This window comes from Carya illinoinensis, chromosome 7 (assembly GCF_018687715.1).
Source record: "Carya illinoinensis cultivar Pawnee chromosome 7, C.illinoinensisPawnee_v1, whole genome shotgun sequence".
Classification (NCBI taxonomy): domain Eukaryota; kingdom Viridiplantae; phylum Streptophyta; class Magnoliopsida; order Fagales; family Juglandaceae; genus Carya; species Carya illinoinensis.
Genome location: NC_056758.1, coordinates 14,122,672 through 14,133,310, shown reverse-complemented (window position 1 = coordinate 14,133,310; position 10,639 = coordinate 14,122,672). Strand labels below are relative to the sequence as shown.

Genomic DNA, 10,639 nt, shown 5'->3' with positions numbered 1-10,639 from the left:
TTAGAAGTTGCTACAAATTTATTTATTCAACTTGGTCATCAGAGTGCTAAATCATCCAATGTGCAGGATTAGAAAGTTTTATGGAAGCTTTCGTGGAAATGAAAGTGCCAAATAAGATTAAAATTTTCGCATGGTGTGCATGCAAGGATGGCCTACCTATTGCAATAAATCTTGTAAAGAGGCATGTCTTGACAAATAATATTTGAGAACTCTGTTCAGCAGCAAGGGAGGATATTACTCATGCTATGATTACTTGTGGTGATGTTCAAGGTATGTGGCAATATTATTTACTTGAGCTACAGTTTGATTCTAGTGTGTCTTTGTTTAAGAGGGCATTGCAAATCTATGAAGGAAATATGCATGAAAAGTTGGTTGTTTTCTTTACTTTGGCTTGGAGTTTCTGGTTTAGAAGAAATAAATATGTACATGATAAGAGCTGCTTAGTCCTAAAAATGTAGCTAAGAATGCCTTTGTTATGTTGAGAAGTTATGACCAAATTGAGTCGAAAACAAGGGTATAGATTATGAATCTGTACAAGTGGCAACCTCCCCCATCAGATTGGCTCAAGTTAAATGTTGTATGCTACAAGTTTTTATGAGTTGAATAAGGCAGGGATTGGGATAGTGTTGAGGGTTGCTTCGGGTGAAGTTCTCATGGCAGGAAGTAAAGCTAAGTTCCAGATGGAAGATTTGGAAGGTGTAGAGCTTCTTGCTATTTTCATAGGTTTGCAACATTGTGCTACTATGGGCTTTTCCAAAATTATCGTGGAAAGTGATAGTCTGTTATGTATATATTGAAGCTCTTAATCATGATAGTATGTCTAATTCTTTGTTAGGTGTGTTATATCATGAGACAAAGAAGCGTGTTACTTGTTTTGAGAATTGTCAGTTTTCACATGCCTACAGGGAAGGAAATATGGTAGCTCATAGTTTGGCTAGGAATGTTTTGAAGGTTGAAAGTATTGATGTTTGGTGGGATTGTATTCCAAACTTTGCTTCTCAAGTTTTATGACTTGATAATTGTTTGTAATCGTTTTTCCAGTTGATGAATGATATTATCTTTTCTATATATATATATATATATATAAAGAATATACTTGAAATCATGCATAAAGTGATGTACAGCAGTTACTGCTCTTTTTTTTTTTTTTTGATAAGAGAAACTGCTTTCATTAATCAACTAGTATAAAGTCGAGATACATCATTTAATACAGAAACTTTGACCACCATGGGTCCATCTTCTAGCCACACTCTCTCATAAGTTTCCTTAATGGCTTCCTTGCTGCACTATGGGTAGCATGATTAACAGACCTGTAAGTAAAAGATAACCTCCAAGCTGGGTGGAGCTCCAGCAGTTGTTGTAGATCATCTATCTCTTGTCCATACCAATAATTATCTTCTTTTTTTAAGTTAATTGCATCAATGACTGCTTTGGCATCCCCTTCGAAAATAACTTGGTTCATGCCCATCTCAATGCACATATCCATGGCACTTTGCAAGGCTGCTCTTTCTGCTTGGGCAGCTGAGAAGAACTGTTCTTTTGAGGCTATTAAACACGCTTGTAGGCTCCCTTCACTGTCTCTCATAGCAATTCCTAACCCCATTCTATTCGAGTTCTTGTCATATGCTGCATCAAAATTGACTTTAAACAAAGGCCATTCAAGTGGCTGCCAAGACTGGTTTAAAGTTGTTGTTGTTGTCCTCTCTTCTAGTCTACTGCTACTCTGTAGATTAATCTCCCTTAGCATTGCGATTTCAGCTTGAGCCATTGCTGTGATGGTTTCAAGACTTTTAAACTGGTCTTGGAAGATATAGGCATTTCTCCTGCCCCATAGATGGTAGCATAGGACTGCTGCCATTTGTAGATCCTCTTTATTTAATCTTGTTGTCATCTCTTCCCATAGTTGTTGGAAGTCTGAGAAAGAACTGTTCCATTTCTTGAGCTTGCTACTATCACCTCCCTATACACCTTTGCTGCTGGACAGGCCCACAGGGTATGTATTGAGGTTTCAGCCTCTCTTGTATAGATTGGACAAAGGTTACTCTCCACAATTTTCCTTTTATATAGTCTGCCTTCTGTTGGAAGGATGTTAGAGAGGCTTCTCCATATAAACATTCTAATCTTGCCCAGGACTTCTAATTGCCATAGTTCCTTCCATAACCCTTTGTTCCCCCCTCCTGAAGACGATTCTCCCAAGCTTTTGTTTGACAGTTTTGTGTCCACGAAGTAGGCACTTTTAAATGTGAAATTGCCTTTTGAAGACCCTGCCCATATCCTTTTGTCTCTTGCCCCCCTCTTGCTAATGGGAATTGAGCAAATAAGTTTTGCTTCCTCTTCATTGAAAATGACCTTCACTAAATTTTCCTTCCACGATTGAGTATCTACATCAATTAGGGCATCCACCTTGCAATAGGGATCTAGAGTATTGATGTGGGTCTGAACTTGAAAGATTATTGGTCTAGGCAACCATTTTTCCTTCCATATTTTAATATCTCTCCCATTTTCCACCCTCCAAACTAGCCCTTCCTTTACCAGATCCCTACTTGACCATAAGCTTCTCCATGTGTACGAGGGAGATCCTTTTAACTCTGCCTCCATCACATCACAATGCTGAAAGTATTTTTGTTTGAAGACCCTCAAGACTAATGACATTGGTTCTTTTATCATTCTCCATAGTTGCTTTGCTAAGAGGGCTCTGTTGAAGCTATTAAGGTCCCTGAACCCTAGTCCTCCTTGATTTTTAACTTCCCCAATATGTTTCCATGTTTTCCAATGGATGCCCTTCCCCACCTCTTTTTGGTTCTACCAAAACCTGGCTATAATAGCTTCAATCTCTTTTAGTAGCATTCTGGGCATCTTGAACACACTCATAGAATAGGCTGGAATGGCTTGTAATACACTCTTTATGAGAATTTCCTTTCCAGCTGAGGATAGGAACTTGGATTTCCAGCTGTTGATTCTTTTCTAGACCTTCTCCTTTAGACTTCTGAAGGTGTTGTATTTTGATCTACCCACTATAGTAGGGAGCCCGAGGTATCTATTATAGTTGTTGCACCTTGATCCATTTACCTGCTGCAGTCCTTTGTTTCCATCTTTGTATTAGAGCTGAAGAACATACTTGTCTTTTCTTTATTCAAGGTTTGACCTTAAGCTTCCTCATACACTGTTAATAAACCCTTGATCTGGTACCATTCAATCAAATTTGCTCTACAAAATATTACACAATCATTAGCAAAAAGAAGGTGATTTATTCTTAGACCACCCCTTGACACTGCTATCCCCTTGATAAGACTTCTTTGTTCAGCACTAATCAAAAGGGAACTAAGGGCTTTAGCACATAGCAAAAACAGATAAGGTGATAATGGGTCACCTTGTCTCAGTCCTCTTGTAGGGGTGATTTTCTCTCCTAGAACCCCATTTATGATAGTGGAATAAGTAACTGTTCTAACACAGCCCATCAGTAGTTTAGTCTATTTCATGCCGAATCCCATCTTAAACAAGATAGCCTCTAAAAAGTTCCACTCCACCCTGTCATAGGCTTTTGACATATCTAGCTTAATGGCCATTGAACCCTCCCTTCCTTTCTTTTTTGAATGCATGGTATGTAGTATCTCGTAGGCTACCATTATGTTGTCTGTAATGAGTCTGTTAGGAAGAAATGCACTCTGGTTCCAAGAAATCACCTTCTCCAAAACACCTATCATTCTATTTGCTAAAACTTTGGATATTAGCTTATAAGCAACATTGCACAAGGATATAGGTTTAAAATCAAGAACTGAAGTTGGAGAGTTTACCTTTGGGATTAACACGAGGTGAGTATGGTTCAAATCCAATGGCATCTTCCCCGAGTTTAGAAACTCCAAAACTACAACAGACACATCCTGCCCCACAATCTTCCAATGTTCTTGATAGAATCCTGCACTATAACCATCGGGTGCAGGTGATTTAAAGGGGGACATTTGCTTTAGAGCTAGTTCTATCTCCTTAACAGTGAAGCTCCTTTCCAATTTCATTCTCATCTCATCTGTTACCCTTTGCTCTATTCCCTGCAGACACAGATTGATGCATTCTGAATCAGGCTATGTGGACTGGTAGACTGACTTGAAAGAGGCTTTGAAACCCTCTACTATAGCTTCCTTTTCAACCAACTCAGTGCCATTCATATCATTCACCCTTTGGATGGCATTTTTCTTTTTTCTTTGGTTTACAAATGGATGGTAGAACTTAGTATTTCTGACTCGTGGTCGAATGTGCTTCCAAGTGTAGAAGTGTCAAGTTGTATCATGGATAAGTCCAGGATCGTATTCCACAGGGACAATGGGTTATCAAAGCGAATAAGAGATTTGTGAGTAACAAATGAATCAAGTATGAGAGATGAAAATAAAATCCAAATGCAATGCAAGAAGATAATTGAAGTTGAAATTAGAGTTTCTAAAACAAACAAATTAACGAACACTTGGGTTGGGTATGAGATTCTCTTTATTTCGGATTCTAGATAATTTTCTCTATTAACAATCCAATCAAGGCATTGCTAATCGGAAGATAAAAAGTTAAGCTCAAGATTTTGCAATATTTTCCTAAGGGATTTTCTATTTTACTAGCCGAACACATAGTAACAAACAAACGAGAGAAGCCTTGATAATTTTCAAGCTTTTGTTGTGCCTTACGTCAACAACAAAACAAGAGCAAGAGCTTCAATCTATTTTCAATTTAAATCCAACTAGTAACTTAGTGAAATCAACATTTAACCATAAAATATTGCATTAAACTAGAATGTAAAATAAATTAAATCTCATTCCACAACCCAAGTTTTAGAAATTAGCTACACATGATGTTTCTAACAATAAAAATAAATCTAAGTTGAGTCATGACAAAATCTAAAAAAAATATCCGAATGAGATAAATCCTAGAGATGCTGCCACTGCCTGTAGGAAAACAGACACTAAAATGAAAACTGAAATATAAATTGAGAAAATAAAATGAAGAACAAACCTCAAAAGAAATGAAGAAACAGCCGAATGGAACTTAAAAGAAAGGTCTTAAGAGAAATAAAATAAAAAGCAATCAACACTGCTGTCCAACCAATCGGAAATAAACTAAGACCACCGAACAAATAAACTAAAAAAAACTGAAAGAAAGAATTAAAACTCTGCTACAGCTCTATGAAACCGAAAAGAAAGAAGAGAAAATAAAACTCTCAAAACTGCCTAGCGTCCCAACGAAAAAAGTAAGGAAAAGAAAATAAACTCTCGACTACTCTCCTCCAGGTCTGAACAAAAAGCAAGAAAAAAAACTTCAAAGCTTAGCTACTGCTGTAGCCGAATGAAAATATAAAGAAACAATGAAAACGAGTTTAAGCTACTGCTGTAGCCGAATGAAAATGAAAGAAACAATGAAAACTAAATAAAACTGGTTGCCCAGCGTCTGAAAACAAAGGAAAAAAATAACTCCCCCAGCTACTGAACTGTCTTAAACGAAAAAGAAAGAAAAAAAGTCCGCTCTGCTGTAGCCGAGTCCCCCTTAGCATTTCAGCCTTTTTTTCGTTTTATAGCCGTGTGTCTGAAATGAACAGCTTGCCTTCCATGATCCCATGTGATCTCCTGCTGCTCCAGCTTCTAAAACAAAAGAAAGAAGGTAATAAACTCTCTGCTGCTGCATGTGCATGTTCTGTCAAAGCACGTCCGAGTGTCTGCTGCATGTGTGAGTTGCCGAACGAAAAAGGAGGAATAATCTCTGCTGCTCCAGCTGCTGTCTTCAACGTGAGTTTCTTTCTGCATGTGTGAGTTGGTTGCTGTCCTGCATGTGTCCACTGCATGGTGTCCGAATGAGTGTTCTGCTGCTTTTATGGTGTGAGTTTCCTTGCATGGTCCAAATGTGTTCTGTTGCTTGGTGTAGTAGCTGCTGTGAGTATTAGTGCTGTCCGAGTGCTTTGCTGCTTTTAGCATGTGTGAGTTTCCAGCGTGTGTGAGTTTCCAGCGTGTGTGAGCTGGTGTTCTCCTGCTGTAGCAGCTGCAAGTGTGAATGGGTGTTTTTTTTTTTTTTTCTTGCTGCTGTGTCCAACGTGATGAACTGTATGTGTGAATGGTCTGCATGTGTATTGCAGAACTGCATGTGTGCATGCATGTGTGAGCTGGTCTTCTTTCTTTTGCTGTAGCCTCCGTTCCTCTGCTGCTCAACGTGATATGCATGTTTGAGTTTTCTGCTCCAGCCGTCCAAGGGTCTTGTTGCTGCATGTGTTTGCACTTTTCTGCATGTGTGTTGTGTCCAACGTGATGATGCATGTGTGCTCCTGCTGTTGGCTGTCCGAGTGAAGTGCAATTGATCTCTATTAGATGAGATTCTATAAAACCATAATTAACTTCTCAATTTTCTCATAGCAAATATGAGACTTTGATGTGCAAAAATATTGGCATCAATTAATTTGACATTCAATATTAGAATTTGATGCATAATTAAGTGTTCAATCCTTATTTGATAAAATAAATCACTTATTTAAACAACTTAATTATGCAATTCTAACCCTTTATCAGTTTCTATCACCTTCTACCAACCAATGCCTTTTTGCTATTTGTTTCCATTTTGTGTCTTCTTGATTTAACAAACGGTCAAGCTCTAGTTGTAACTATTTTTGTTCTTTTACATTTCCAGGTCCTACACATCTTTGTAACATATTCAATTGGTGGGTCTTCACTCTTATGGCTTCTAATCTCTCTCTATTAAGATTCCTACTCCACTGTTTAAGCTTCCCCTGAGTGAATTCTAATTTGCTCATCATCCTTTCCATCCTACTCCCCAAGCCCATCTGTTTGCTCCATGCTTCAGCTATTGTCTCATTGCAACCCTCCTCCTTGTTCCAACTGGCCTCATACTTGAAAAAATAGTGCCATCTTTGAACTGAGCACCTCTCAATACTACAATTTAACAATATCGGGTTGTGATCAGAACAAATGGTTGGAAGTGTCTCAACTGAATGCACCGAGTACTGGATTTTCCACTCATCATTTGCTATGGCTTTGTCAAGTCTCTCTCTTGTGAATGAATCATCTTCATGTCAGTTGCTCCAGGTGAATTTGTTGCCCATCCATCCCAGATCATACAATTTCCCTTCCTCCATTCTATTCCCAAACAAACTCATAAGATTCTCACTCTTGGGATTCCCCCCCTCTTTTTCATCATTGTAGAGCACTTAATTAAAATCCCCTATAACTCCCCACCCGCCAATCTCAGGCTTGAATGATGATAATAAATCCCAAGTCTTGCTTCTCAAGTTTGAAGCTGGATGACCATACAAACAAGACAGTAACCATATTTTGTTGTTTGATTCATCAATTACTCACACATTAATATGATGCTTGGAATAATTGATTAGTTCTATAAGCCTCTCCCCCTTCCACAGAAGCATAAGTCCTCCACTTCTTCCTATTGCATCTACCACTATGTAGCCATGAAAACTGAATCTCTTTGCTATCCTATTAGCTTTTGTGTATGATAATTTGGTCTCCATTAAAAAGACCACTTCGGGCTTTTTTCCTTAACCAACAAGCCAAGGCTTTGGACTGTTCGAGGGTTTCCAAGCCCCCGACAGTTCCAACTTAGGATTCTCTAATCCCTGGTGGGGCTGCCTTACAGCTTCTACCATCTCCATTGGGAGGACATCCTCCACTGGTTTACCATTCCACAAGCTTTTCTTATGTTTTTTCAGGGGACTAGAGTTTTCCATTCTTACCTTTGCTAACCGCTTTTCCCCTTGGGAACGGGTAACAACTGATGAAGAGGCTAGTTGCTTCAAATCTCAGGCTTGCCTCTTCCATCTTTGACCTTCTCTTTGTCTTTGTGTAGCCTGAAGTGTACAAATGACTCTGTCATCCCCTTTGGCAAATGAACTAGCTATTGAAGTAGATAGCACCTAGCCTTTGGGCTTTGAGAATGAGAGGTTTTTAACTGGATCTCTCTCAAGCCCATGTTCACAACCCGGCCCAATTTCTTTTTTTTCTTGCAGTTTGTCTTCCTGTCCACTTCTTTCCTGCTGTTGTCCCTCCTTCACTTTATCCCCCATACTAGGTTGGTGCACATCGACCAAAGTTGACATACCTTCCTCTGACACCGCTGTACTTCGTACTGTTTCCCTTTCAGCTAGACGGCTTCCATTTTTTACAGTCATTGGAATCTGTGTGTGGGAAGAGGTGGGTGACGAATGCCTGTTTCTTCCACTGACTTGTCGTCCTTCTTCATCGCTACCCTTGCTGCCTTCCATCTCAGCCTAACCACTATCTCCCCTTGTGAGATGCCCCTCCCTTCCTCTATCAAGTCTATAAGAAATTGAGCTGTGCCTTGAAAAGCCCTCCGCCCCAAGCCAGGACCCAAACTGAGGCTTTAGCTCTAACTCAACTTCTTGGCCATCGGACTTAGCCAGACAACCCATCTCCCTATGAAGAATCCACCCGCATTTGAAACAGATTTTGGGTAATTTTCAAAATGGAAGTGAACCCAGTGCTTTGATTGCTCTACGTTGATGAAACGACCCCTCGGGATAGCCTTGTTCAAAGCTAACTCTAGTTTCACCCTTAGCCTTGTTCCTCTCAAAAGAGATAGTCTCCTCTCTAGAGGGAGTTTCGACAAACTCTTGAGTTGGTGAGCTACAATCTCGTTGGTTTCTTCCAAGCTTTGGACAAACCACGTCGAGAGGCTAGAAAAGCAGGACGAAAGGGTTAGAGGAACAATGGAGAAAGTTTAAACTGACAGAGAAGGAAGAAGAGGTAGTGGAGGTGGTTTGAAACGGAAAGGATGAGATAGAACGAAAGGGTGAAAAAATCCTGATAGGAAAAGTTTGTTCCGATCGAATAGTGGGCAAGACCTTGATTAGCAACACCATGGAAAAAATATGGAGAATAAGCAAAAGGGCAAACTTTCAAGAAGTGGAGAAGAACACGTTTGTAATCACTTTTAAGACATACGCAAACATGTACAGAATCCTCGAAGGGAAGCCATGGTCTTTCGACTCTTCTCTATTTATACTGGTTCCTTACGATGGAAAGAAATGTCCAAGGAATATAGCATTCGACACAGGGAAACCTTATGGATGCAAATCCATAATCTACCACTGGGATGCATGTTAATGGATTGGGGAAATCAGATAGAAAGTCAGTGGGCAGGGTCATTGAGGTAGACATAGAGGTTACTGCTCTTATATGTAGAGCATCAGTAACAAACTTAATATCTCTATTACAACCTGTTATAGCAGGTACCCTAAACAACAACCAATAATAAAAGGATGTAAACTAGGAATAAACTGGAAATAAGCAGCAGCTATACTCTATGTTGTTTAGCCCATTTATTATTTCCTTACGCCCAACTCTAATCCTCAAAGCCCATGTAAAGCCCAACCCCATACTTCCAAAGGTCACTACAAAACATTCATCCTCATCCTTTGCACTGTATGTGACAGTTTGTATGAAATGGCATCATTGTTATTGTTATTGTTATTGTTTTCTTTTCTTTCCTTTTTTTTTAAAAAAAAAATTATTGGGGGCAAATCTAAGTTTTTATCCCAATTATGTATACAGTAAGTGATATAAAAATAGTTTTATCCTAAAATTTAAAAACCAAGGGGTCATAGCCTCCACGTGATCCTCTGGTTGTCCTCCTTTTTTTTTTTTTTTTTAAACATACTAATTTTATTATATAACAAAATAGCTAGATTAGATCCTACTTCCTACGAATTCATGTGATGACTTCCTACGAATTCTAAGATTGCCATGTTAGACAAAAATGCCCTTGCCATATATGTTGATCCAACCAAGGTGCTGTGGTGTCCTTGGCCTTGATAACGTGCCCGACAAGGTTTGTGGTGCCAGCCAATCAGCAACACCCCACTCACTACAAGGAAAAAGCGTGCGTTCATACAATAAGCACAGGCATAATAAATTGCTCTGGAATATGTAAGGGAATTAGTGTGAGACTCATGCAAATAAATGTACCAAAGATTTGTACAAATAAAATCCTCCATTAAAAATAATATACATATGTCATTATCACTTCCTCAAAGACAATATTATATAATTTCATTAGTTCATCACTTACAACAACACATAATGAACCACACATAATTTCATTATATAATACACGAACCACATCACGAATACACGATGCATATCCACACTTACTCCCCAAGTCACAATCGCGAACACACATTCACAAGTGTAGCCACATGACTTCATAACCTTTACCATTGTCTCCCTTGCACCATAAAGTCCAACACCACAACACAATCACATACCTAATATCGGCACTTCACACAAAAAAAAAAAAAAAATTGCATTAAATAGGATACATGAAAAATACATGAAACATTCACGAGATCATTCAAAAATTTTCAAGCAAGATTGTGGTCCATATGCATGCATTTGACCTAGAAGATATAGTCTGCTACATAATTTAAAAAAAAAAAATCTTTCTAGTTAAACAAAATAAATGCTATAAAATAAAATCTAGAATAAAGTGACAAAATAAAGTATGTACAAAACTCTTACATTCTTTTGTGTACCAGCATTTAGCTTTTGAAAATGCTCTCAATGATGTGGAGCATCCTCTATTACACCTTCCACAAACTGGTACCCAACCTCCCATATGCACTCCTGAG

At 38.7% G+C, this 10,639-nt stretch overlaps 1 protein-coding gene across 1 annotated transcript; it reads right to left on the bottom strand.

Moving 5' to 3' along the window:
* Nucleotides 1-1,240: 1,240 nt before the first annotated feature.
* Nucleotides 1,241-1,858, bottom strand: LOC122316191. Its single transcript, XM_043132724.1, has one exon. The coding sequence runs from the start codon at nucleotides 1,856-1,858 to the stop codon at nucleotides 1,241-1,243; it is 618 nt and encodes a 205-aa protein (XP_042988658.1).
* Between the last annotated feature and the right edge of the window lie 8,781 nt (nucleotides 1,859-10,639).

Excerpts from the sequence above, each read along its gene's own strand:
- LOC122316191 (XM_043132724.1), bottom strand. The coding sequence starts at position 1,858 with ATGGCAGCAGTCCTATGCTACCATCTATGGGGCAGGAGAAATGCCTAT.